We start from the raw sequence: 27729 nt of genomic DNA, 5'->3' as shown, positions 1-27729 counted from the left end.
TCTCCCTCCCTCCCTCCCTCCCTCCCTCTCCCTTTCTCTCTCTCTCTCTCTCTCTCCCTCCCTCCCTCCCTCCCTCCCTCCCTCTCTCTCTCTCTCTCTCTCTCTCCCTCCCTCCCTCCCTCCCTCCCTCCCTCTCCCTTTCTCTCTCTCTCTCTCTCTCTCTCTCTCTCCCTCCCTCCCTCCCTCCCTCCCTCCCTCTCCCTTTCTCTCTCTCTCTCTCTCTCTCTCTCTCTCTCTCCCTCCCTCCCTCCCTCCCTCCCTCTCCCTTTCTCTCTCTCTCTCTCTCACACACACACATCTAACAAATAAATGCTTTAAAAATTCAATAAATAAATTAACAAAAATGTAAGGCACTATATGGTACTTGTTAGGAAAAATCCTAAGACAAGCTGCTCTGCCTGCACAAAGATATTCAATCAGACCAGATTAAAACACATCAAATGCCCATGTTTAATAGACCGCAGTCCTGGGTGGCCGGAAGAGCATGGCAAGGGAAAGACAGAGAGCGCGCGCACACGCACACACACACACACACACACACACACACACACACAAATCATGTGTTCTTCTTTCCTAAATACCTTGGGGGGGTGGGTTGGTCCTGAGGGAGGGGTCAGCACTTGGCAGGCTGGGAGTTGGAGTCCAAAGGGCAACTGCCAAGCCAAGGGCTTCCAATCATCCCAGACTTCTTGGATATAGGGTGTTAGAGGGCTGGGGTAATGCCCCCAGCTTAATATTACATTTCAGACTCTTTGGATATAGGGGTATGACAAGGAGCTGAGATGATATTTATGATATGGATGCCAGGGACTGGGGTGACGCTTCCAATCAGTACTTATATAATGTAAGTTTATTTTATTTATTGGGGAGATAATAATGAAAGAGGAAAAGAAATAGATTTCAGTAGGATGAGTAACTTATTTTCAAATACTCAGAATAGCCTCTGAAAAAGGCCAAGACAGAAGAAAAGGGAAGGGGATGGAGACAGACTATGGGCAGGAATGGTGACTATGGAGAAAAGTTAAGGTTAACCCCTTACAGCTGTGCATATCTGTAGTAAGCACAGCATTTGGGACGTGACCGCAGGCAGGATCAGGTAGGTGTTCAAGGCTATTATCAGCTGCACAGGAAGTTAAAGGCTAGCCTGGGCTACATGAAACTCTATTTCAAAAGAAAGAAAGAAAGAAAGAAAGAAAGAAAGAAAGAAAGAAAGAAAGAAAGAAAGAAAGAAAGAAAGAGAAAAAAGACGAAGGAAGTGGGCTGGAGGTGTAGATTAGCGGTAGAACATATATGTAGCATGTGCAAGGTCATAGATTCAACTCTTATCACTCCTTTCCCCAAGGGAAGCAAAACACCTATTGGAACTATAGATTGTGGGTCAACAAATGAATGCTGGCTAATGGAAGATGGCCAGCTGGTAGAAAGTGCTGAGGCCTCTAAGCATGCTTTCATCTATTTTGCTTTTAAATTCTAATTACACTTATTTATCTGTATGTATGAGGTCAGAGGACAACTTTTGGGAGTTAGCCCTTTCCTTCCACCACGGGGATGCCAGGGCTCAAACTCAGGTCCTCGACGGTGGCGGCAAGTGACCTTCTCGGCCGAGCCATCTCATCACCCTGTTATCCTCACCCATGTGTTTGCAGCTAGAAAATTCTTCCACAGGAAAACAATTGCAGACAGATGAGACGATGGCCAAGTCTGAGTGCAGAAAAAGGGCAGAGAGATTCTGCTTCCAATTAATACCTGCAAAGAAACAGGAAATTAAGTTTTCAAGAGAAGCAGGAAATACCCCTGCCGCCGAAACCAGTCAACAGGCAAGAAAGAATGAAGATGGTCTTAGAAACCAGGCCTCAGTGCTGTCCTCACGAAATCCTCTTTGGAAGCTGCCTGTCACTGGACCAAAACCAATGTCCTTGCAAGAACTTATGTAAGTTCTCTCAGTAACTTTGTGTTGCTGATTTTTTTTTTTTGAATGAGCTTTAAAATGTACTGTGACACAGGTTGTTTGTTCAGTATTCAGCTTAGGAGAGGGCCAATCCCCCTGATGCGAGGAGTCAGTTTTGAAAATAGCTGGGAACATCTCTTGAGGGACAGTGAAGCTAAACTAATTCGAGGCGGCAGATGCATTAGCATTCGGCTGCGCCTGGCCCGCGGCAGGGGCAGTTCTTATGTAAGCTGATTAGGATGAGCTGCTTGGTGGACTGTTCAGAGCTCTACTGAGCCCACGCCCAGCATTTGCCCTCTCTGGGTTAGCCGAGGCACACCAAGGGCAGTGGACTAGAGGGAGAACAGAATAATGCATCAATAAATAGCATGCTTCTTGGAAAGGAGAGAAAAATCCCACTTGGTATAACAGGCAGGTTTTCTCCTAAGAAGCAAAGCATAGGCTTTCTTTTTTTCTCTGAAAGACTCATTTCTTTCTAGTTTATGTGTATTGGTGTTTTGTCTGCATGCATAACTGTTTGAGGGAGCCAGATTCCCTAGAACTGGAGTTACAGGCAGTTGTGAGCTGCCATGTGAGTGCTGGGAATTGAACCCAGGTCCTCTGGAAGAGCAGACCATTCACATAGCCACTGAGCCACCTCTCCAGCCCCAGACTTACTTCTTTAGGCAAAATATTTGTATTTGAGAATTTTTTTAGTTGAGTTCCTCTATAATCTGAGGGGTACATACCATGATGTTGGGGAGGGGTGCATGTGTGGAGATTGGAAGACAACTTGATGGCATCATTTCTCTCCTACATTTTCATGGCTTCCTGGTATTGAACTTAGGTCACCAGGCTTGTCCGACAAGCACATTTACTCACTCAGTTATCTCCCTGGCTCAGATAATATTTCCAATGCTATTAAATAGCTATGGAGCCTGAATGCCACAAAATTTTAATGTTTCAGTCACATAGTATGGAAGAGAAGTGAGGTTTTAGCTGGGACGTATCACCACACTTTAGGAAGTATTAGCTGCTTTGATATATAGTGAAAATTTGTTTTGTTTTGTGTTTTGGAGAGAGGGCTTCTCTGAGTAATAGCTATGGCTGTCCTGGAACTCGATTTGTGGACCAGGATGGCCTCAGACTACTCACAGAGATGCACTTGCCTCTGCCTCCTGAGTGCTTGGGATGGCAGGCGTTGGATATCCCCGCCTGGCTTAATTTTTAAATATTAGTTACTTTCTTTGTAGTTGTAACAAAGTAACCAATGCAGGAATGAAGGGCTTGTTTCGGCTCAGGGTTTGAGACTATAGTCTGGCGTTTTAGGGAATTAAGGAAGCAGGAGTTTGAGATGGCTGATCCCATTGCAAAAGCCGTCAGGAAGCAGAGCCAGTGACTGGCCAGAGCTCTCAACCGCTGAGTCATCTCTCCAGCCCCATAAACATTTTTTTTTTTGGATTTTTCGAGACAGGATTTCTCCTTAGCTTTTTGGTTCCTGTCCTGGAACTAGCTCTTGTAGACCATGCTGTCCTCGAACTCACAGAGATCCGCCTGCCTCTGCCTTCCGAGTGCTTTTTTTTTTTTTTTTTTTTTGGTTTTTTGAGACAGGGTTTCTCTGTGGTTTTGGAGCCTGTCCTGGAACTAGCTCTTGTAGACCAGGCTGCCCCATAAACATCTTAATAACACACTACAGTCACTGCAAGAGTCAGTCACTGCCCATCTTGGCTCAGAACAAATGTAGCCATCAGGTTAATTGGCCATTCGAGTTGGTTTCTGCTTGAGATAGATTTGACTACACCTTAATAAAATTTTCTGTTCCAATGGATGAGTGAGAACATTTCTAACATGTGAAGAGAAGTTCTGGGCCAGCAAGATGACTTATTAGGTAAAGGTGTTTGCAATCAAACTGATGACCTGAGTTCAATTCCTGGAACCAACATATAGAAAGGGAGAATGGACTCCAACAAGCTGTATCTGACCCCCACATATTTAGTGTGTGTGTACATGTGTGGGTTGCACTACATATATGGAAGTCAGTAGATCTTTCACAGGAATGTTTGGGTTTATGCCTGGCAGTGCGGCTCAGTGATAAGAGAGCCAGCTTGGCAGAAACAAGGCGTATGGGTTTGATTGCCAACACTGCAAATAACATTATACTAATTTGTTAGTGTTAGTATTCCTCTCGTCAGTGATCAAATCTTTCAGCTAATCTATGAGGGGCTTCAGCTTGTGAAATGTCTTTTACAAGCTCCTGTTTGTACACTTGGTCTCTGGCCGCTGGTGCTGTGGGAGGCTGTATAGCCTCTCTGGAGGAAGTGGGTCTCTGGGAAAGAGCCTCAGTGGACCTACATTTAATTGCTGCCCTTTGTACAGTGCTGGCGATTGAATGCAACCATCCCTAGCCGAATTCTCATTATGCTGTTTCAAACGTAGGTTTCATTTTGTATGTTTGACCTTCACATCTGGTATTAGCTACAGGCAGGGCCCAAGACAGAGTGGTTGAAGGCAATGGGGGAAGTATGAACACAAGGTTTACCGCAGTTTCCAGTTGGTAAGGCTTCGTGTAGGGCACATGAAGTTTTATTACGCCATTCCTCTTTTGTCTGAGGTTTTTCTATAATAGAGTATTGAAAAGAGAATTCCACCTTTAAGGTTTGCTTTCTAAGACAAGAGAACTTCTTGTTATGAATAGGACCTGGTGATGTGTCCTACGACGATGAGGAAGACTTGCTGTGCCCAAAGTAGTGGCTGGCCTGGAACTCAAAGAGATTCTGCAGCCTCTGCCTCCCAAGTGCTGAGATTAAAGTCTTGTGCCACCGTGCCTGGCTTGCCAAACATTCATATATGTGTGTGTGTGTGTATGTATATATGTATATAATTTATTTATTTATTATTTATTTTTGTTCTTTCAAGATGGGATTTCTTTTTGTACCCTAGGCTGGCCTGCAACTCTCTCTGTAGACCAGGCTGCTCTCAGACTCATAGAGATCCACCTGCCTCTGCCTCCCAGATGCTGGGACTAAAGGCGTGCGCCACCACCACCTGACTTTATATTTTATTATTCGTATGTATGTATGTATGTATATGTGTATCTGTCTGCACATGAGTGGGGACAGAGGGACGTCAGATCCCCTGACACTGGAGTTACAGGCAGCTGTGAAATTCCAGATGTGGGTGCTGGGGATAGAACTCAGGTCCTCTGCAAGAACAATATGTGCTCTTCACCCCTGAAGCATCTCTCCAGGCTTAGTTGCCAAACATTCTTGATTGGAAGCTTGATGATAAACATCCCAGTTCTTGATGACCGAGTCACAGAAACCAGCTCCTGGACACCTAGTTGTGTGACGAAGACCTCTGTCCCTAAATCATTGTCAGTTAGGGTCTTACCTTTGCAACAGAAACTATCCCAACTAAAATAGTACAAAGAACTGGGCAGTGGTAGTGCACACCTTTAGTCCCAGCATTCTGAAGATGGAGGCAGAAGGATCTCTAAGTTCAAGGCCAGCCTGGTGTACAGAGTGAGTTCCAGGACAGCCGAGATTACGCAGAGAAACCCTGTCTCAAAAACAATAATGACAAAAATAAATTAATTATAAAATAAAGCACTGACTTCTATGTACTGCTTCTGTGTGTGTGTATGTGTGAGTGAACGAAGGAGTGTTTTTCTGTATGTGTGTAGACCAAAGAGTGTGTCCCTGAGTGTGAGTGCACTCAGGAGGGTATCCTTCAGTGTGAGTGCACTCAGGAGGGTATCCCTGAGTGTGAGTTCACTCAGGAGTGTATCCCCAAGTGTGAGTGCACTAGGAAGGGTATCCCTGAGTGCACTCAGGAGGGTATCCCTGAGTGTGAGTTCACTCAAGAGTGTATCCCTGAGTGTGACAGCACTAAGGAGTGTATCCCTAAGTGTGAGTGCACTAAGGAGTGTGTGCCTGAGTGTGAGTGTACTCAGGAGGGTATCCTTGAGTGTGAGTGAACTCAGGAGGGTATCCTTGAGTGTAAGTTCACTCAAGAGTGTATTCCTGAGTGTGAGTGCACTTAGGAGGGTATCCCTGAGTGTGAGTGCACTTAGGAGGGTATCCCTGAGTGTGAGTGCATTTAGGAGGGTATCCCTGAGTGTGAGTGCACTTAGGAGTGTATCCCTGAGTGTGAGTGCACTTAGGAGTGTATCCCTGAGTGTGAGTGCACTTAGGAGTGTATCCCTGAGTGTGAGTGCACTTAGGAGTGTATCCCTGAGTGTGAGTGTACTTAGGAGTGTATCCCTGAGTGTGAGTGCACTAAGAGGCACTCTGTCTCATCTCAGAGGACTGGTGAGTGTTAGATTTATCTATCTCCTAAAGAATTGATACTGAGACAAATTAGAAGCAAATACAAGGTGTCATTCTTTCCGCAGAGTCGTGATTAAGCCGTTCAGTTTCTGTGTCTCTGCCTCTCAAATCCCACGGTCATCACCTGCTCAGTCTATTGGTTTCATCCATCCAGTCCTCCCTAATCTAGATGTTTTTACCTAATCATCCTAGGTAAAATTCCCTAGATGCAGATGTTCCAAGCACTGTCTCTGGAAGAATGTTCTCTTGAGAACGGCGGCGAGAGGGAAGCAGGATATAGTCTCTCCCAGGGACCAGCATCAGTTCTGAACCACTAGAGCCCTGGAGCACTGTACTTCAGCTGGCCCCACCTTCCATGGTGTTCTGATGTCAGTCATGGTTATAAGCTGCCTGGAGTGAGGGCCAGGCGGGGTGGGGGCTGGGGAAGGACATGAACAGTCATAGCAGCTGGGAGCAAATGCTCCCAGTTAAGGGGATCAAACCAGAATGTCATCAGCGGCCACATGCCCCAAATCTTGCATAACTCCGTGTTATCTAGGCCATCTCCCCCTACCCCACCTGTCTTCTCTCTTGAAACAAGGTTCTTTTATTTTATTTAGCTAAAGCTGACCTCGAACTCATGAACTTCTATCCTCAGTCTCTGAGTGCTGGCATAATTATGCCTGCCTTCACCCCTTCCCTTTCTTTTCTGAGACCGCTCCAGTTATTCTCCTTTCTTCTGACTCCTCTTCACTCACACGGACCACCTCGAAATTCTGGATCGTCCCAGCATGCTTAGCTGCAGATCATGTGTGCTTTCCTGTTCCCCCACTTGGCATGATGTCGTCTCCAGAACCATCAGTCTTTATTAAAAGACACCTTTGTAAAAAGTCTTGCTTTGATTGGGTGTGGGGGCACACATCTATAAGTTTAGCACTTAGGGCACTGAGGCAGGGGGATTAGAAGTTAAAGGCTAGCCTTGAAGCTATATAGTGAATTTGAGGCAAGGACTGTCTCATAAAATAAAGACTGCCATATCTAAAGTGACAATTTCAACTGACACTTGCAAACTCTACCTAATCCCTATATATAATTTTATTTATCTTATTATCTAGTCCTGCGCTAAGCTATAAACAGCGGCTGGTGGACAGAAGGCACTCTGAATGTTTGCTGCATGCATTCGTGCACGAATGAGTCCTGGCAGGGTGTGTAAATCCTCAGTAAACACTGCACTGAACCAGAAAAGCCGGGCACCCCCTCCCATCCTCTGCCCCCTTACATAACAGCCAGGGAAAGGGCAGAGCTCTCCAGAGCCCTGCTCTTCCTGCGTTAATATTATAAAGCTTGGTTTCTCCATGTGAGGGTGTTTGTGTGGCTGTTAATAGGAAATGCAGTGCACATTGAGGCTATAGAAACCGTAGGCCTGAGCAAGGATGCCAGCCTGGGTCATGGTCATCCTTTTCCTAATCACAAGTCCTCCTCCCCCAACAAGAAGAAAGAATCGAAACAGTTAAGATTTTCTAATTTTATTTCAATGAGTTCACATCAAACTCAATAATCCGGTCTTACATATAATTAAGAGAAAGGTAGAGCAAAAATCAAAGGGAATACAGGCTGCATGGATACCTTAATTTCTAAAACGTAAAATTTAAATCCAAAGCTAATACTATTTAAGCTCTTTACCCAGCCTGATCTTAGAGGGTAGAAAACTATTAAGACATGTAAAATACCAAACTCCAATCCAAACATCTATTAGTAAAAGCCAAATTCTTTAAGGTATATTAAATTCTAGAAAGAAAGTCTAAGGTTGCTAAAAATACAAAAGCAACTCTGGAGTTTTGCAGATCAGCCTTGGGGTGAGGCTCCTTCTGCGGTGACCTCGGCGGTTTCCTCTTGTGAATCCTGGGGGGCAGAGGGCTCTGAGCCTAAGGGAGGGCTTTCTTCTAGTTCAGCACTCTCCGGGCAGCTCCGATTCCCAGCAGTATCTTCACCCTCCTCGCTGGTACACGCCCAGTCCGCCTGGTCCGCAGCTGCGCTGTCCACCTCCGCTGTGGGTTCAGGAGCCGCGCTGTCCACCTCCGCTGTGGGTTCAGGAGCTGCGCTGTCCACCTCCGCTGTGGGTTCAGGAGCTGCGCTGTCCACCTCCACAGTGGGTTCAGGAGCCGCGCTCTCCACCTCTGCTGTGGGTTCAGGAGCCGCGCTCTCCACCTCCACAGTGGGTTCAGGGACTCCCTCGGTGGTCTCCCCCGGAGAAGCCTCGGTGATCTTCAGATCAGGCTCCTCTCTCAGTGTGGATGTTTCCTCTAGCGCAGCCTCTGCAGGGACCGGGGAGGCCGGAGACCCTTCTGGAGGCCCTGCTGCAGCCTTGGGCACATCCTCAGCATGTACCAATTCACTTTCCTTTACAGAAATTTCTCCGGCCCCAGCTTCTGCCACATTCTCCTTTTCGCCTTTAAGATTTGGTTCATTAAGCAAAGTATTGATTTGAAGAACATGGGAATAAAGTGGAATAATGTAATCAATTTATTTTATTTTAATCTGAGGGAAGGGAATTTTGAATTTAGTTTGAATTTTTTTTTTTGAGACATTTACTACAGCCTAGGTTAACATAAATCTGCTATGTAGCCTGGGTGACCTCGAACTCCCGATCCTCCCGCGCCAATTTTGCAAGTATTGTGATTACTTTTAGTCTCCTGAGCCTTCTTGCTGGCTATAATATTCTGTTTCCTAGTACCCTAACAAAAAATTAAAATTGAATTCTGGCCCTGTGGTGCACACTTGTTAGTTCCAGGACTCCAGAAGTGGAGGCAGGTGAGTTCAACCAGCCTGGCCTACATAGTAGAGCCAAACCAAACCAAAACAAGAACCCAAACAACCACAACAAAAAACCTCAAACCAAACCAAAACAACCTCTGGGCCAAAGCAAAGAAAGCTCCCAAAGCAAAACCTGACTCCTGAGGTGCTAATACCCCTGTTCCTAAACAGTGACGGCAGTAATTGATAGTAATGTTAGAGTTGAGACAGGAAAAAATTTCATTTAAAGTAATTAGCATGGGGCTGGAGAGACAGTTCGATGTTAGGAGCCGGGCTGCCCTTATACAGAGCCCTGTGTTTGTTGTCCAGCATCTGTTATTCTGCTCTGGGCTCTGGGGGATCCCTCTTCTGACCTCTGGGGCTGGAACACAGATGGGACAGGACAGGACCCTATGATGACAACCAGGTATACCACCTGTACTTATTTATCTACATGCAGGCAAGACACACACAAAATAAAATAAATATTTAAAAAGTTAAAGTTGTTTAAGGTGAGAAATGGATGTGGGGGGGGGCGACTGCAAAGTTTCTGTCCCCCCAGGGGGCCATTTTCCAGGCTCAGGGTCTTAGGATGCTCAACTGTTTTAACTCATGGGAAGCAGACTTTGAGAAAGACACAGTGGTGGTGCTTGCCAATACTGAAAAAAAAAATCAGCTTACAATTGAAAACAATGGTAGGGAAAAAGAGAGGTCAAACTGCTGAGACAGACGCTAAAATTATGTTTGCATGAATGGGTGTCTACGGAGTAGAAATAATATTACCACACAGAGGAATGAAAACTACCTCTCAGCAAAACACACACAGAAAACTCGCTCATTTATCAAATGTCCTCATCCAAAGCTCGAGGTTACCATGATCTTCTTCCTGATCCAACCCCTATACATAGCCGTTCTAGATAAAGAACTGAAAGAAAGAACCAAGGGTGGGGGTATATGATTGTCATCCCAGCTCAAAAAGTGGAGGCAGGGGTACCACAGTGTAGGGTCATCCTGCCTGGGATTCATGAGACCTCCTCTTTAATAAATAAACAAAATAAGAAGACAGGGAACCCTGACTGCTCTTCCGGCTGCTGAGGGAGGGGGAGTTGATTGGGGGAGAGGGAGGGAAATGGGAGGCGGTGGCGGGGAGGAGGCAGAAATCTTTTTTTTTTTTTTAAATATTTATTCATTATGTATACAATATTCTGTGTACATGCATGTCTGAAGGCCAGAAGAAGGCACTAGACCTCTTTGCAGATGGTTGTGAGCCACCATGTGGTTGCCGGGAATTGAACTCAGGACCTTTGGAAGAGCAGGCAATGCTCTTAACCACTGAGCCATCTCTCCAGCCCCAGAAATCTTTAATAAATAAATAAAATAATAAATAAACAAACAAATTTAAAAAAGAAATTCCCTTTACCTGGAAGTGGCTGTGACTCTGCTTTTGTTTGTTCTTTCACGTCCCTTACACGTTCTGTACGTCTGGCTTGCTTTGATGTGACAGCCTTATAAGTCTGAAAGAAAACGTGTGCTTAGCTCTCTTTCCCCTGCTTTAAGACTCGTCATATACATTTCTCTATGCTACTACCATTAGAAGTTTCAGGAACAATTTCAGTGCAGCACAGAAACCAACGCCTGCCCACCACTTCCACCAACCCCCTCTTTGGGGAGACAAGACCTGACTCCATAAGGGACCTTTGCTGGTCTGGAACTCAGAAAGCAGACCAGACCGACCTTGTACACAGAGTACTGGGATTAAAGGTGTGAGCCAGCAAGCAGGGCACAGGAATTCTTTAGTAGGTCCTTAAGCACTTACGTAATATCCACCAGCACTGACGGTCACACCTACAACCAGGTAATAAATCATATTGGACCCAGATGTTCCAGGGAGTTTTCTGGATGACATTCGGCGAAGAGATGCTAGGAAAACAAATTTAAACATGGTTACCTTCACCACGTAAGACCTGGCATTTTAGGGCTGGAGAGATGGCTCAGAGGTTAAGAGCACTGCCTGCTCTTCCAGAGGTCCTGAGTTCAATTCCCAGCAACCACATGGTGGCTCACAGCCATCTAGAATGAGATCTGGTGCCCTCTTCTGGCATGCAAGCATACATGGAAGGAATGTTGTATACATAATAAATAAATAAATCTAAAAAAAAAAAAAAAGACCTGGCATTTTAAATAATTACATCTTTTAGGCGTTTTCTCCTCAGGGATCTTGGAACCTACTAACATGGTGGATTTTCACTTCAGCAAACAGCGTTAAAGGCAGGGGTAGTAATTCCACCCAACGGCCTCTGGTCTGATTTGAAGAGTGCTTGAGAAGTCTGCCATCTTGCTGTTAGGCACCAGGAAGGGCAGATGTGGATGAAGGGAAATGACAGAAGAACTAAACAAGCTGACCAGCCAAATGAGATGCAGAAATACATTCCTCCATATGTAGCCAAAACAGACACCATCAGAAAGAATTACTTTTGTTTTCTTCATTTTTTCAGTTGTCCACTTGAGAAAGAAGGAACTGATTGCTTTAACAACTAAACACACTTATACCTAAAGATAAAATTTGCATTTAAGGGGCCAGGCAGTGGTGATGCAGAGGCAGGCGGATCTCTGTGAGTCTGAGGTCAGCCTGGTCTTCAAGAGCTAGTTCCAGAACAGCTAGAACTGTTACACAGAGAAACTCTGTCTCAAAAAAACCAAAAGAAAAAAAAATGCATTTAAGGATGGGTAGAACACATGTTTGGACCCTGAGCTTTTTGAAGTAAGATCTCACTACTTAGCTGAGGTCAAACTCTTGGCCATTCTCTTGTCTCAGCCTCCTGAACACTGGGATTACAGCTGCATGGCTGGTTTCCTGTGTGTGACACTTTTGTTGTCTTAAAAACATATCTGTGATCTGGATGTACATTTCCTAGTCCCAGTCGCTTAGGAGGCTGTAGCAGGAGGGCGTCTGGAACAGGCTTTCATTTAGCCCGTATGTGGAGGTCAGAGGGCAACTTGTGGGAGTTAACTTTCTCCTCTACTGAGTGGGTCCTGGAGATAAGACTCTGGTCATCGGGGTTGATGATGAGCACCTGTACCCACTGACCCAAATGTCACCGCCAAAACAAGCAACTTCCCCCCAAACCCCACCCCACCTGTCTTAGAGTTTGTGTCTAATATATAGGAGGCCTGAGTTCCCTCCTCAGCACCAAAAATAAATGAAACCAAAACAAAACAAAAATCTCACAACCTTTTTGACATTTGTATATGTGTATATGTTTCTTATTTGATCTAAGTTTTTTTTTGTTTTGTTTTGTGTTTTAAATACTAGGAGTGAAATCCATTGGTTTCTGTCTACTGGGTAAGCTATGCCCCATGTGCTCCAGAGAGTTCTTATTAAATAGCTAAAAATAAAGAAAATTATTAGTGATGGGATGTGGTGGCCCATGCCTTTAATCCCAGCACTTGGGAGGCAGAGGCAGGCGAATCTCTGAGCTCAAGCCCAGCCTGGTCTACAGAGGGAGTTCCAGGACAGCCAGGGTTACACAGAGAAACCCTGTCTAGACAAAAACAAAACAAAAAGAAAACTTCAGCAATACAAATAGACTTAAAAATTATTTCAGCTGGGGCTCGGAGAGATGGCTCAGTGGTTAAGAGCATTGCCTGCTCTTCCAAAGGTCCTGAGTTCAATTCCTGGCAACCACATGGTGGCTCTGTAATGAGGTCTAGCCTGCAGACATACACACACACACAGACAGAATATCGTACACATAAAAAATAAATATTAAAAAAAAATTCAGCTGAATTATTTAAAATAGCAATAAGAGAACCATCCAATATGAATGAATTAAACGTATTTTAGGTTGGGGGTTTAGCTCAGGGCCAGAGTGCTTGTCTAATAAGCATAAGGCCCTGAGTTTAGTCCTCAGCTCTGAACAAAAAAGATAAAATAACATAAAAATCTTTAAAAATTATTTTTAGCCGGGCGGTGGTGGCGCACGCCTTTAATCCCAGCACTTGGGAGGCAGAGGTAGGCGGATCTCTGTGAGTTCGAGGCCAGTCTGGTCTACAAAGGGAGTTCCAGGACAGGCTCCAAAGCTACAGAGAAACCCTGTCTCGAAAAACCAAAAAAAAAAAAAAAAAAAAAAAATTATTTTTAAAAACCGTATTTTAGTAGTCTCATACGATGTGAACACTAGGATTTACTTATATGAGAACAAATTGATTTTTTTAGATTATTTATTATTTTATGTGGATGAGCACTTTGCCTGAATGTATAGTATATATGCACCATGCGCACGCCTGGTGCCCTTCAAGGTCAGGGTGGGCTTCAGGTTCCCTGGTACTGGAATCACAGACTGTTCGAGTAATCTTGTGGGTACTGAGAATTGAACCCAGATCCTTTGCAGGAGCAAGAAATGCTCTGAACTGTTGAGCCAACTCTTCAGACTATGAGAAAATTCTACCACACGTTATATGAAAATCTACACAATAATCTTGTGACACAGATCTCAGGTATAAGAAGAAAAAGACCTGCAGTAATCACATGTGCTGGTGCACACCATAATGCAAGTACTTGGGAGGTTGAGACAGGGGGATTAACTGCTTCAGACAAGTTTGGGTAGCTAGTCCTGTTTCTATAAAGCAAGAACAACAAAAATCTCTAAAACTAAGTAGACTAACCATAAACAATGATATTTACTATTAGGAAGATTCTATGTGATTTATATATTATATCTTGCCTTTCTGGCATTTTCCCAATGAACTATTCCAAGCCTAAACTACTCATTGAAAAGGTACACTTATTTTGAAAAGTCAAAAAAGTTACATTTTGCTGCAAAAAGAACAAAATTTAATGATAGTTAAAATGTGTCTTTCAAAAAAGAAACCACTGAAACAAATTTATTACCAAAGTAGAAAGTACCAATAAGACATCAATCAATGCCCACAAAGGAAGACAAATTTACAATTCCAGTCAATGCTGGACTGGTATAACACCAGCACTGGGAGGCAGAAGCGGGAGGCAGAGGTGGGAGGATCTCTGAGTTTGAGGACCCTGGTGAGTTCCAGGACTACACAGAAAAACCCTGTCTTAAAAAAATGAAAATACAAAACCAAACAAAAGCAGTAATTATGACTGTGGCTGTAGTTTGGTGCTCAATGGAAGCAGGCTTGCTTAGAAAAATGATGGCCCTTAGATTCAACCTACGCTGAATGGACGCCATAAAAAGAGAGAGTATTTAGGTAAAATAAGGTCAGTGCCCTTGTGCCCAGGACTTTTAACTGCAGTTTAGAAGGTTAACACTGCCTTTATTTTGATGGGAGGGGTCCTGAGAAGGGGGTAGAGGCATATAACGGTGTGGGGTGTGGTCCAGACGGCGACAGGACTAGAGGGTAAAGGTGTCTGCAGTCAAGCTTGAAGACCTAGTTCGGCCCTGGGACCCACTGACTCCTGCAAGCTGTCCTCTGAACACACGCAGGCTCTGGTGTGTGTGTGTGTGTGTGTGTGTGTGTGTGGTCAGTGGACTCATCTTCTTCTCTGAAGATCAGAACAGCTTCAGTATCTTCAGCTTAAACTAAACGGCTTCTCCCTACCTCATCGATGATGAAAATTGCTATCTTAAGAATTATACAGTGAGGAGAAGGCATCTTAACACGTGTGGGGAGATGTCTTTCAAGTAACATTTAAAAGAACAGGAGGATAGATAGAACTTCCTCTCACCCTCCACCACCCACATAGACCCAATCAAAGCTGGGGAAACAAGTGGACAAACCAAACTCAAACACCCCTGTGGCTCATGGAATTTTCTGCAGGCGTTTTCCTGTCTCCCTCGCTTAAATCCTCACTCTGGATGCTGCCATGGACGCCTCAGGGAGTCGGGTGAAGCACAGCAAGAATTAACTTTCCAGCATCCCAGAGCTGGGATTCAGTGAGTGATGGACGAGGGGTGCGGGGCGGGAGTGAGGACCAGGAAAGGCGGCTCGGAGAGGAACTGCAAACCGGTCTAGATCCGGCACCTATTAAGCACCTACTCTGTTCTAGGCGGCGTTATGTTACTCGGTGCTTTCCTCTTTAGAAAATTCCCAAGAGCTCTTTCCTCGCGCATTCCCTAATCCAAAGGTGATGGAGCTGTAAGCTTCTCAGCAACGTCAGAAGAATGACCAGAGGCCGAGGCCACCCCCTTCGAAGGTAGCTCAGGGTCGGGAGATTCCAGGGTCAAGACCACCAGTGTTCCCTGAACCGGGACCTTGACGGGAGCCCACCTGCTGGCGTGTGGACAACCCACGTCCACCTATCCATCCGTTTCTTTATCTCTTGGGGAGCCTAGAGGTTCATTGAATAATCTACGTGGGACTCTAAGAGTGAGCCAGACGCTCTTCGAAGTGATTTTCCACTCCACATTTATTAATTACAGCAACTGTGATCCTCGCTTTAAAAATAAAGAGACATTACTCGCCGGAGATAAGCTCTGGAACCCAGGAAGTCTAATTTGGATTCAGAGGCATACCTAGAAAAGCTCCCTATTTCCAAAGTTTCCAAGAACTTCGGAGTGCTTGCCTGAGACCCTCCCTCACTGTTCCTTCACCTCTGGTTCAGGCGTCTGTGACTAGGTGCTGGCGGGTTCGGGGCGCTGGTTCCAGCCTGGACCCACGGAGATGTGTGGGGCACTCACCGTCTTTCCCCAGTGGCACAGGTCCGGAGGGCGCCCTCCGGGGCAGCGCCAGAGTCTTAGACACAGCCCTTCGGAGATACATCGCCCGACGCGCAGAGACGCAGCCGGGGAGCAAGCAACCCAGGCTCCGAGGGCGGAGCCTCAGGAGCGCCCCGCCCGGCGGTGGAGTTCCAGGTCCCGTGCCTCCCCGGCCCGGGGCACGTGGAAGGGGGTTTGAGTTAGTGGTCTGCACCTTGGTCCGCTTATCCTGCTCTAACAGTGCTGCTTTCCGGCGCCCCTTTCGGGCAGCCGCTTAAGGGCTGCATCCCAGAAGAGATAGGTAACTGAGAAGTGGCTGTTACGTGCCTGACCCGCTCTGTTCCATGGAGAAACTCTCCTCCAGGTCACGCTGGACACCAGATTCAGGATTCATTGTGCAGACACGGTTTTTCCTCCAGGCGGAGGCCACTTTATCCCACCCACTGCGTTAACTTTCCTTGGAAAAGGTAGTGGGGGAAACTTTACAAGCGACAGGTTTATGACTAAAGGCTGCTGCTTGCGTAAGGTGTCCGTGTCGTCCCGTCGTCGTCGTCGTCCCCCCCCCCACCCCTCCCCCCACCCCCGGCGATGGCTGGATTCTAAGCGAGCCACTGTTTCCAAGACCTTAAATACAGGGTAAAGCGCTTACCTAGCACTGGATCAATACCCAGCAGCGCATAAAACCAGGCGTGCTGGCGCAAGCAGATAATCCCAACACTCAGGGGGTGGAGGCAGGAGGATCAGGAGTTCAAGATCTTTGGCAACATAGCAAGTTTAAGGACACCATAGGCTATATGAGACCCTGTCTCAAAAAAAAAAATCACTAAGAGCATTGGTGGTGGTGCGGGGGAAGGGGGGGAACAAAGCTACTAACAGGACAAGTAGGTAAAGGCACTCTGGAGGAGCAAGCGCTTTTCAACACCAAGCCATCCCCCTCCAGCCAGAATTGTGAATCTTGGTTTTTCGAGACAGGGTTTCTCTGGGTAGCTCTGACTGTCCTGGAACTCCTGTACACCAGGCCGGCCTCAAGCTCAGAGATCCACTGGGTGCCTCTGCCTGGTATGAGCCACCGCCACTGGGTCAGAGCTGTAAATCTTGCAGGACTGAGTAACGCAGCCGAGGAGAGTTCTGAGACACACTGGATGTGAAACGTTCTGAGTCAGATGGAAGAGGCAGCGCTGGCCTCAAGCTCACGATTCCTCTGCACCCGTTCAGTCTGGCATACAATTTTGGTTGTATCTGCCAAGTATGGCCGTCCCAATTGGGAGAGACAGTACTGGGACATCGTACACCTCTAGATGCTTTTCCTAAAGGCTCGGGTCTCGGGGCAAAGGAATTTTCGACTTACTCTTCCACTCCTGTGGGCTTTGGTGGGTTCCTTTTATATTTTAGTGAGCTATTTTCAGAAATACACAAAATAAAACAAAAAACCCATGCCCTTTGGTTGTCAGATTTGCCTGCTTTCCAGCTGCTTCCGGAGAACTCCAGACATTTTCACATTAGCTCTTGCTGTGGCTGACCAGGCTCAGACATTCCCCTGCAGCTCAGATTCTTCACTGCCCTTGAGAGAATCCTTGACATTTTTAAAACGTCTAGGGTCGCAGATATATTGGCTTAGCTCAGATGACCTCCACTGAAACTCTGGTTGTTGACAAAGATACCAACTTTGAAAACATTGGAAGAGTCCAGTGCTAACAATAATTATGATTCCATGGCTTATGTGCTGGGTAACTTTAAAGTATTTTGGTTCCCTGTATGATGGTGCACACCTTTAATTCCAACACTTGAGAGGGAGAGTATTATCCCGTGAGTTCAAGGCCAGCCTGGTCTACGTGCTACACACGGAGACCCTGTCTCAAAAAGGAAAAAAAAAAGCATTTGAAGAAATGACAGCCAGGCAGATGTGAGTCTTCAGCTGGCAAGCCTGATGCCCTGAGCTGGCTCCCTGGACTAGCATGGTGGAAGGGAGAGAACTGACTCTCGGAGGCTGTCTTCTGATCTCCGCGTGCACACCTATGGCATGTGCACCCCAACACATACCCACACCTAAAGAAATATACCAAAAAAAAAAAAAAAAGAAAAGAAAAGAAAAGAATCCTTTCCCAAACTCTACGGAATGCTAGAAACAAGAGATGGCTTAGTGGATAAGAGCTGGTTGCTCTTACAGAGGACTAGAGGTTTGTTGGTTTGTTCCCGGATGGTCTACAACCTTTTAAATTTTGAACACACATACACACAAACACTTAAAAAAAAGTTAGGAAAAATTGAAAAGATTTTTGGGAGGAGGAAAAGAATTTTTTTTTGTTTTGTTTTGTTTCTCAAGACAGGGTTTCTCTATTTAGCCCTCGCTGTCCCTGAAACTTACTTTGTAGACCAGGCTGGACCCAAACTCACAGAGATTTGCCACCACCCCCCAAGTGCTTGGATTAAAGGCATGTACCACCACCACTGCCTGCCTATTTATTTATTTATTTATTGAGACCAGATGTCTGAAACCACAGTGTGGGCCGAACCATGCCCTGCATTTTCTAGTTTTGGTTGTCGTCCAGTAACCTTCGGCTTGTAGATGTCCATCATTATCACAGGTGGATGGATCTGTGAGTGCAAGGCCAGCCTGGTCTACAGAGGAGCTCCAGGCCAGCCTGGTCTACAGAGGAGCTCCAGGCCAGCCTGGTCTACAGAGGAGCTCCAGGCCAGCCTGGTCTACAGAGGAGCTCCAGGCCAGCCAGAATTAGAGCTGCTCATTAAGATTCTGCCTCAAAAACAAACAAACAAAGAAGCCAATTTAAAAAATCCTTTGGGAATTTAGAACCAGAATGATTCTTGCTCAGCCCAGCCTTGGTTTGAGTGCAAACCCTGGCACTATTTGCTTCTCCTTACCATGTGGGTGGGGGTGGCAGTAGCGCTGAGGAATGATGCAGACACATAGTTAGCAAAGCTAAAACTAAGAGTCTTTCTTTCTTCCTGAGGCTGGGTCTCACTGGCTTCAAGTTTACAATTTTCTTGCATCTGTCTGCTGAGAACTGGCCTTACAGAGTGCTCCCATTATGGTAGGTTCTTCCCTTCACCCACAGCCCAGGTTATCAAGAAGGCTCCCCCTAGAGTTAAAATGGATACACTCAAGAGAAAGGCTAAAACAAACTGCAGTCTCAAAGCCTGACATGCAAAGATTGTATTTACTAAAAGTTTTTAAAATTGCAGATGTTTTGGTGTTTTCTGGACGTTGTGGAGATATGAGTTTTTGTTGCAGGGCTGTTACTTTGGACTTAACTGACTTTTTGGCCTCTCGTGCTAGCACCAGTTTCTTGCAGATGTGCTAACCCGAAACACCGCGCATTCAGTAACTCGAGGCTCATGGGTGTGTCTCACTCGGCTTACATTCAACAGGGGCATTCACTTTTTTCTTGCTCTTCTTAGCTCTTATCCTCCTTCTACTTTCAAACCCAGAAGTGGTGGGGATGGAGCTAACGGGGTGCTTGTGTGGCAGGTGCAGGGCCCTAGATTCTCCACTCATAAACTATAGCAGACACCCCAGCAGCAGCAGGTTGATGTCATATAGCCACGTGTAAAGACCCTTGTGATGACTCTGGGCCCAGCTGGATCCTCCAGGGCAATTTCCTCAGGGTTGCCCTATCGGCAGCCCTAATTCCACCTGCGACTTTTTCACTCCCTTTGCCATTGGGTCTAACAGACATGTCCTCGCGAGGAGGTGACTTTATTGGACTTCCTTCCTGATAGTGTCCTTTTCTGTTCTTGCATTTGCATGAAATTGATCTACAGTCTCCCGAGTTTTCCCACTCTAACAGGAATCCAAACCGACACAAGCTAAGTTACTACTATATCTGACTTTTCATGGCATTAGCATATTATCAAATACTACAGTTTTGAATTTTTGTCCAGAAGTGACATCAAAAGACCACGCTTTTTTCCAGGCCCCAAACACATGCCATATCAATGGACTTCAAAGCAGAAATCATTTTAGACCATATATATCTAACTCTTTCCTTTTTAACATTTTCATGATACTCATGATTAAACCCAGGGCTTCAAGAATGCCAGGCAAGGCCGGGCGGTGGTGGTGCACACCTTTAATCCCAGCACTCGGGAGGCAGAGGCAGGCAGATCTCTGGGAGTTCGAGGCCAGCCTGGTCTACAAGAGCTAGTTCCAGGATGGGCACCAAGGCTACAGAGAAACCCTGTCTCAAACAAAAAAAAAAAAAAAAAAAAAAAAAGAATGCCAGGCAAGGGTTTCACTAGTGGGCCGTCTCCAGCCTTTTTGAGGCAGGACCTTGGTAAGTAGTTTCAAGGCCACCATGTAGCGCCCCCACCTTTACTCTGTTTTAGTTTATTGCTACTATGCGTGGTCGGTCAGTGGATAATCTTGTCAACTCTCTTCTACCTTTCAAGGATTCTAGAGATGTTATTCAGGTGGTCAGGACAGCAAGTTCTTTCCCCACTGAGAATCTTGCCAGCTTGGTTCTCTTTAAAAATCTACAGCTCGCTGGGCAGTGTTGGTGCACGCCTTTAATCCATGGACTCGGGAGGGAGGCAGAGGCAGGTGATATCTGTGAGTTCGAAGACAGCTTGGTCTACAGAGGGAGTTTCAGTACAGCTGCCAAAGCTACTCAGAGAAACCCATTCCAAAAAACAAACAAAACTCTATAGGTTGTTGTAACTTGACTGAAAGCCAATGGGAAAACTTCATGTGGCCATAAAAGTGAGTAGAAAGTCACTCTGGGGCTAGATGGCTTGGCATTTAGGAGCACTGATTACTCTTGTAGAGGCCTGGGGGTTGGAGGCTCACAAACAGTTCCAGGGGATGTGGTGCCCTCTTCTGACCTTCCAGGGCACAAGACTGCATATGGTCTGCACACACAGGCAGGCAAACACTCCTCATTCACATCAAAACAAACAAACACACAGCCATGCCAATAAAAACATTCCCATTCAAGTAAATGGAGACAGAGGCAACTGTCATAACAGAGTTTATCTTTACTATCTGACTTATCACCTCTTCATTAATAAAATATTACTTGGACTCTTTGGCATCTAAGTGTTTCAGTAAAAAAGTTGAGGGCTGGGTCTGGAGAGATGGCTCAGTGGTTAAGAGCATTGCCTGCTCTTCCAAAGGTCCTGAGTTCAATTCCCAGCAACCACATGGTGGCTCACAACCATCTGTAATGAGGTCTGGTGCCCTCTTCTGGCCTGCAGGCATACACACAGACAGAATATTGTATACATAATAAATAAATAAATATAAAAAAAAAAAAAGTTGAGGGCTGGCCAATGTCTCAAAAAAATAAAGAAAAATAAAAAAAAAAAAACAAACAGGTAGTGGTGGTGCACACCTTTAATTCCAGCACTTGGGAGGCAGAGGCAGGCGGATCTCTGTGGGTTTGAGGCCAACCTGGTCTACAGAGTGAGTTCCAGGTCAGCCAGAACTCTGTCCGAAACCTTATCTCAAAAAACAAAAACAAAACAAAAAAAAAGAAGAAATGGAGGAAGGGAAATAGGAAGGGAGGGAAGAAGGTATATGGGGAAGGAGGGAGGCAGGAAGGGAGGTGACAGAGGGGCTCAGCAGTTAGAAGCACTTGGTGTTTTTGCAGAGGACCCAGGTTTGGTTCCCAAGGCCTTTGTCAAGCACCACAGCTCCAGCTTAGGCTTCTATGAGCACTGCATGTTACGGTACACACATATATACAAGCACTCATACAAACACATAAAAAGTTAAAAGCTGAAAAGAGTCCATCAGCACTGATTAGTGAATCCATCTCTACACATGAAGAACGTAACTACTTTTATTTAATAAAGTAAAACCCACGTTAACTTGACTGATACATATTTACATATGCTTTCCCCTCATATCCACAACTCAACAGATAGATGAATCCAGAGGAATGGACTCCATCATATGAAGTAGACCTACAAGGAAAAGAAAAAAAAAAAAATCAATCCAAGGCACTGATCAGATAATGTTAAAACCAGACTTCTCTGAATAATTTACCTTAGAGCACCAGAAAAAAAATCTAGAAAATATATCTATTAAATAGAATCAGTAGTTGATTTTAAATTTATATCAATAATACTGAAATGGACAAAGTGGTATTAATAGAAAAAAGAAGCAAAAGATTTAGACGATAAACCCTAAAATATTAATTTGAGAATTCTTTTTTTTTTGCATCGCACGACAAAGCTTTATTCATCCTCAGCGACTTAAGAAAGGCAAGCTCACTGGCGCTTCACTTGAGTATGCTGTCATCTTGAGCTTCTGCCCGTTCTCTTTCAATCCGGTTCAGCTCATCTAGTCTCTTCTTCTCCTCCGCTGCCACCCTCCTCTCCTCCTCTGCCCGGGGCTTTAGGTAACTATAGCGCTTGGCGCCGTAGGCCATGCCGAGGACAAGGGCTGAGTATCGGCCGAGCTTGATGAGCGGAGAGACCTGAACTGGGGGCACCATCTTGTCCGTGACCTTCCTAATTTGAGAATTCTTAAAAGAAAATGTTGAGTTCGAGACCAGCCTGGTCTACAAGAGCTAGTTCCAGGACAGACTCCAAAACCACAGAGAAACCCTGTCTCGAAAAACCAAAAAAAAAAAAAAAAAGAAAAATGTGTTTTGTGATTACTATGTTTATAATATGCTTATTATCTACTAGATTTAATCCACGGGTACCAAGATATGTGTGTGGTGTGCATGCATGTCTGCATGTGTGCACGTGAATGCCCATTGATGCTGGGAGTCTTGTCAATGGCTTTCCACCTCGTCACTGAAGTAGGGTTTCTCAGCTGACCCCAGAGTGCACCAGTGTTATTAGCCTTCTTATTCTGGGGATCCTCTGCTCACCTTCAGAGTTTTGGAATCACAAGTGATCGCCAAATCATCCTTACCAGGGCTCTGGGGTTCTGAGCTCTGCACTCATGCTGGTGTGGCAGCTGTTTTAACCCCTGAGCTATCTCCTCAGCCCAGAAGCTAAGGGCTTTTTTAAATGAGGGATTTTTCACTTCATAAAGAGTAAAGGATTTCTTTCAAATAATTTCAGGAATAAAGTATATACATTACATGTTTGTATAATACACATAGCATATGCATGTTATGTGTGTGATACATGTGCATACACAGACTCACAAACGTATCTCTTTTAAATTAGAGCATGTACAATACATTATCTCATTAATATTAGGTTTTACCTGAATTCTTCAATTGGATGCTAGCTACAGTGACAATCATAATGAAACGGTTAAGCAGAAAAATGCAGAATCCATTGCCTTTACACATTCATTCGTTCTACGAACATTAAACGCCTAGAATGGCTGGGTGCTCAGTGCAGTGCAGTGTTGAGAACATAAGCATTAATAAATAGATAGGAACTCTGCTCTTACAGAAGCAAACACACACAAGTTATGCCAACTATCCTGAGGGCTATGAACACGATGGGTGAAGTACTAGTGAAGAAGACATGATTTTAACGTGATTTTGGTTTTATTGTTGCTTGTCTTTACTTTGTTTGGGACTGGGTCTTGCTGTGCAGACCAGGCTAGCCTCATACTAATTATTTCCTTATCACACTCTGAAGTATTGGCATTATAGGTACTGACTTCATCCAGTACTGGGGTTATTCTACATGTCTGGAATCCTGGCATACTCCTAAAATCCCAGCACTTAGGAGGTAGAGGCAGGAGGATCCTGGTCTACATAGAAAGCTCAAAGACATGCAATAACACCCTGCCTCTCTCTTTTTTTGAGACAAGGTCTCTCTGCTTAGCCCTGGCTATTGTGGACCTCACTATGTAGACCAGGCTGTCCTCACAGAGATCTGCCTACTTTCTACCTCTCTAGTGCTGGCACTAGAAAAAGGCATGTGCAGTGGAGAGCCTGTAACAGCCACAAACAGATCAATTAACTTCCATAATCTGTATACTTTATAAACATACTTACTATATTAATATCTCCAAAGTTTATTCCAATCCATTTCTTCTTTTATACTCCAAAACATCTTCATTATGTTGATTGATGAGCTATAAGTTAATGATTAAAACTAGAAATGTAATCTTTCAGGTATCTTAAAGAGGAGGAAACCAAGTAAAGATACTTATGATTCATAAGAGAAAGAGGGTAGGTTAAAACAATTACTATTTTACTAGATATAAAAAGCGAAAAAATTCAAATCGAAAGACAATGGAAAGCATATGATGGCAGAAGAATTTCAAAACATGACCTGTCGTTATCACATGTGTCCAGGCTGGTTGATAAGGAAAATGCTATACTTTTGTGTAACTGTGTGTGTATGTAAATTTATGGACAGGTGAGCTTGCCTGTGTGTGTGTAAATCTATGGACAGGTGAGCTTGCCTGTGTGTGCTCATATAGAGGATCAGCCCACTGTATCTATCCTATGGTGCATGCTGTATTCCAGTCTTAGCAGCCTGCCACTGTGAGTGAGTAACCGAGCCATCCCTCACCTCTCTGTGTGTTAATTAGAAGTCAGGGAACAGCTACTTCTTAGAACCACTGTCTGATAGATTATGTCGCTGGAACAATGATCGATACATGATGGCATTCATGGGAATCAAAGACCAAATTTCAACCCTTAATACTCTTGGCAGTAATTAAGCCTTCCACCATCAAAAAATTCTGAGAATGAAATATAAAATTGGGGCTGTGGAGATGGTTTCGCAGTTAGGAGCCATGTACTGCTGGCAAAGGACCCAAGTTTGGTTCCCAGGTCCAACAACTGCCAGTTCACAAACGTTTGTAACTCCAGTTCCAGGGATCCCGATGGGTAGGGTACTCACATAAACCCACAGGAAAACCGAGGTGCCTAAGGTCAGCCCAACTTTCAGCCAGTCAGGTTTGGCATGGACTGGCTCCCGGACGTAGAACTTTGACCGCGTTGAAGCTGAAAAAGAAAGAGAATATGTATCTTACTGACTTGTAGCGAGGAAAACCTAACATTTACTAGTGTGCGTACGTATTAGTGCATGAAATTCTCTCTTCTGAGATAGGAGTTCTTGGTAGCCCAGGATGGTCTTGAATTCCTGATCACCTGTCTCCACCTCCCCAGGGCTGGGATTCCAAGAGAGCCCCACCATCCCTGGCTTTACATTGTCATTTATACTCTATCTGCCCAACCTCAATCTGGGCATAGTTCAGAAAACAAGAGTAACTTGTCCGGGGCCACCAGCAGAGCCACACGGCCGTCCTTGGGACTCAGGACGCCTTCAAAACCTCGTTAAAGTGTCGCTGGCCTTCACAGACTGGGGAGTGGGAGGATGAGAAGCAGCCCCGGGAGGACCTCCCTGTTTGTTGTCTCCTGGGCATGTTTGTAGAGCCGGGGGTCAAAAAGACACAAAATCCACTCTCAAGAGGGTAGGTAGTTTGGAGGGCCGACGGCCGACGATGCAGAGAACGCGGACCGCGGCCGGTGAAGGTCACTGCAGGTCGGCCTGAGCCGCGACCTCCTCCGGAGGTTCCAGGGTGGTCAGTGCTGGGTGGGAGTAGGCCGGGAGCCGAATGGGCCTGGAGACACTCACAGCAGCTCGGGAACCTGGCCGGGGCCAGAAGCCGCGAAAACGGGCGCAGTACGGCAGACGGCGCCATCTTGCCCTACAGAGTCCGTCCCTCCTGGGCATGCGCGTCGTGTCGGGCGGGCACCGCCTTCTCACTGCGCGCGCATCGCCGGCAGGTGGCGCGGAGCGCAGCGCCCCCTGGCAGCAGAAGCGGGACTCGCAGGTGGGCTAGCGTCCTGGCTTGAGGACAAAGTTTCCTAAAACCCGGACTGTTCGAAAACAGTGAAAAGGGGGCTGGGGCAGGGAAAACAGTTTGTCAGAGCGCTCGTCGGATGTTTCATTGGTGAGCCTCAAAACTGAAAATGGAAGTGTTTTGTTGAAGAATAAAATTTGGGCTGAATTTAGTGTTTCAGGTACAGTAAGTTAATTCATTGTGTGGTTTACAGTCATTTTATCACTACATTGACTACAGGATATGCAGTGATTATTAGCACCAATTAACAGATGGACTCAAAGACAAACTTGTCGGCTAAGGGAACTTTTTATTTGTAAAGGCCTCAACGGTTTCTAAGATCCATTTATCAAGACAACTTTGATGCCTCTCAATCCTGTGACATAGAAATCTGTTATTCGGCAGGGAGGAAATACAGGGCTTCCTACATCCTAGTCAAATGCCTAATCACTGAGCTACATATCCCCACATAGCCTTTTCACTTTTTGAGATAGGTTCTCACTAAGTTACCCAGATGGCCATGAACTTGATCCTCCTGCCTCAGCTTTTTGAGGAGCTGGGATTATAAGACCTTTGCCACCAGGCCCTGACAAAATTCTTGTAAATGTTACATGAAAGTGCTCCTGTTAGCCTATCTGACGAGGTGGGACTGGCTATAAGGCCATGTGTCTATGTAGAACAGGATCCAAACTGTCATGTCTCCAGTAGCATTTGTGTTGGCCACATTTCAACACCATGATCGTTAGTTGTTAATCTCTACCACAGTTTTACATCTGTAACATAAAACCTATCCTGTAGGGTTGTTGGGAAGCTTAGGAGTTATTTGGGTGTAGTAAATACTGTTTGCCTATTCAAGACATTTGTAATAATCAGCTGGAGTTTTTTTGTTTGTTTTGTTTTGTTATTTTGAGATTTTTTTTTTTTTTTTTTTGGTTTTTTGAGACAGGATTTCTCTGTGGTTTTGGTTCCTGTCCTGGAACTAATTCTTGTAGACCAGGCTGGCCTCGAACTCACAGAGATCCGCCTGCCTCTGCCTCCCGAGTGCTGGGATTAAAGGCGTGCACCACCACCGCCCGGCTACTTTTATAATTTTTATGTGTAGGTTCACATTGTGATATGTATGTGTTGGTGCTTGGAAGGTCACAGTGAAGGTCAGAGGCTTTGGATTGCCCTGACTGATTAGCTGGTTTAAACATCTCTACGTCTGTGTTTGGGCCTGGTTGTCAAGAGCAGGATGTTGCCTACAAATGCCCTAGGAGGCCAGAAGAGGTCCCTGGATCCCCCTGGAACCGTAGTTATAGCAGCTCCTAGTTGTCCAGTGTGCTCTGGGTGCTAGGAAACAAAGCCAGGTCCTCTACAAGAGAATTCAGCACTCTTAATCGCGGAGCCATCTTTGTAGATCATGATCAGCTGGTCTTTATGCTGCACAGCCGACAGAGATTCTGTTTCTTAGTTCTACCTGGTGTCCAAAGACGCTGTTTAACAAAAGAACAGGTCATAAATGATATATTCTTCTTACTTTGTGAGATTTTATTTTTAATTATGTGTGCATATGGTGGGGGGGGTTATATGAATGAAACTCTCCTTGGAGATAAGAGAGCATTGTATCCTTTGGAGCTGGATTTATAGGCGTCTGTGAGTCAACTGGAGTGGGTGCTGGGAACCAAACTCGAGTGTTTGTTAGGGAAATATGCTCTCTTAATAGCTGAGCCGTCTCTCCAGCCTGCAGAGGATACAAACCTGCCCTTAAAAGCTGTTTGTTAAAACCCAAAGCTGCTTACGTCCACTTTAATAGCAAAATAAGTGTTAGCATTTTTCTATGTATGCTTAGCAATATTATTTTTAAATTTTTTTATTAAAACAAGTAGTCATGAGCAGAGTGTGGTGGCTCATGTCTAATCCAGTTCTTCGGAAGCTGAGGCAGGAGTACCTCAGTTTTCAGAGTAGTTCGAGTTTCATAGTGAGTCCTGGGACAGCCTGGGCTACGCTGAAAGACCCTGTCTCTTAGGAATGAAAAGGTGGGCACAGAAAGATAATGCATAGTCAAGGTACTTGCTGTCAAGCCTGGTGACTTGAGTTCAATTGGCATGCTCCATTTGATGGAAGGAGAGAACAGATTTTTAAAGAGTTTCCTTCTGACCTCCAGATGGCTGCTCTCACAAGCACACATGTGTACACAAATATATACACTCACACTAAATAGATACATGTATTTTAAAATAGAGGGGAAAGGAAATAAATTATTGATAAAAGATAAAATAATTATATTGTGCTTTGTGGCTCACTTTAAAGCCC

The 27729-nt window shown here is 45.2% G+C and overlaps 3 protein-coding genes across 4 annotated transcripts; all 3 read right to left on the bottom strand.

The window, feature by feature from the left end:
* Positions 1 to 7797: 7797 nt before the first annotated feature.
* On the bottom strand, positions 7798 to 15786 carry Mgarp (mitochondria localized glutamic acid rich protein). Of its 2 annotated transcripts, XM_057757211.1 has the most exons (5): positions 15684 to 15786; positions 10844 to 10947; positions 10448 to 10541; positions 8226 to 8684; positions 7798 to 8112 (listed from the first exon to the last, which is right to left on the bottom strand). In XM_057757211.1, the coding sequence occupies exons 1-5, from the start codon at positions 15763 to 15765 to the stop codon at positions 8045 to 8047; spliced, it is 807 nt and encodes a 268-aa protein (XP_057613194.1). In that variant the 5' UTR covers positions 15766 to 15786; the 3' UTR covers positions 7798 to 8044. The 2 variants fall into 2 exon arrangements, with proteins under 2 accessions (XP_057613194.1, XP_057613193.1); XM_057757210.1 differs by having other exon boundaries at positions 7798 to 8684.
* A 5689-nt stretch (positions 15787 to 21475) lies between these two features.
* Ndufc1 (NADH:ubiquinone oxidoreductase subunit C1) lies at positions 21476 to 25340 on the bottom strand. The gene is made up of 4 exons (XM_057756977.1): positions 25227 to 25340; positions 24489 to 24592; positions 23633 to 23712; positions 21476 to 21623 (listed from the first exon to the last, which is right to left on the bottom strand). Exons 1-3 carry the CDS (start codon positions 25291 to 25293, stop codon positions 23653 to 23655), a joined length of 231 nt encoding a protein of 76 aa, XP_057612960.1. The 5' UTR covers positions 25294 to 25340; the 3' UTR covers positions 21476 to 21623; positions 23633 to 23652.
* LOC130865877 (ATP synthase subunit e, mitochondrial-like) lies at positions 21659 to 23616 on the bottom strand. The gene has a single exon (XM_057756979.1). The coding sequence runs from the start codon at positions 22154 to 22156 to the stop codon at positions 21941 to 21943; it is 216 nt and encodes a 71-aa protein (XP_057612962.1). The 5' UTR covers positions 22157 to 23616; the 3' UTR covers positions 21659 to 21940.
* Positions 25341 to 27729: the final 2389 nt, after the last annotated feature.

This window comes from Chionomys nivalis, chromosome 24, assembly GCF_950005125.1.
Source record: "Chionomys nivalis chromosome 24, mChiNiv1.1, whole genome shotgun sequence".
Lineage (NCBI taxonomy): Eukaryota > Metazoa > Chordata > Mammalia > Rodentia > Cricetidae > Chionomys > Chionomys nivalis.
This window is presented reverse-complemented; position numbering and strand designations above follow the sequence as displayed.

Excerpts from the sequence above, each read along its gene's own strand:
- Mgarp (XM_057757210.1), bottom strand. The coding sequence starts at position 15,765 with ATGTATCTCCGAAGGGCTGTGTCTAAGACTCTGGCGCTGCCCCGGAGG. Across the intron at positions 10,948-15,683 it reads TGTGCCACTGGGGAAAGACG|CATCTCTTCGCCGAATGTCA; the intron begins GTGAGTGCCCCA and ends TTGTTTTCCTAG. Across the intron at positions 8,685-10,447 it reads AGAGTCACAGCCACTTCCAG|GCGAAAAGGAGAATGTGGCA; the intron begins GTAAAGGGAATT and ends CAAATCTTAAAG.
- LOC130865877 (XM_057756979.1), bottom strand. The coding sequence starts at position 22,156 with ATGGTGCCCCCAGTTCAGGTCTCTCCGCTCATCAAGCTCGGCCGATAC.
- Ndufc1 (XM_057756977.1), bottom strand. The coding sequence starts at position 25,293 with ATGGCGCCGTCTGCCGTACTGCGCCCGTTTTCGCGGCTTCTGGCCCCG. Across the intron at positions 24,593-25,226 it reads GGCCAGGTTCCCGAGCTGCT|CTTCAACGCGGTCAAAGTTC; the intron begins GTGAGTGTCTCC and ends TTTCTTTTTCAG. Across the intron at positions 23,713-24,488 it reads CGGTTTTCCTGTGGGTTTAT|CTCATCAATCAACATAATGA; the intron begins GTGAGTACCCTA and ends ATTAACTTATAG.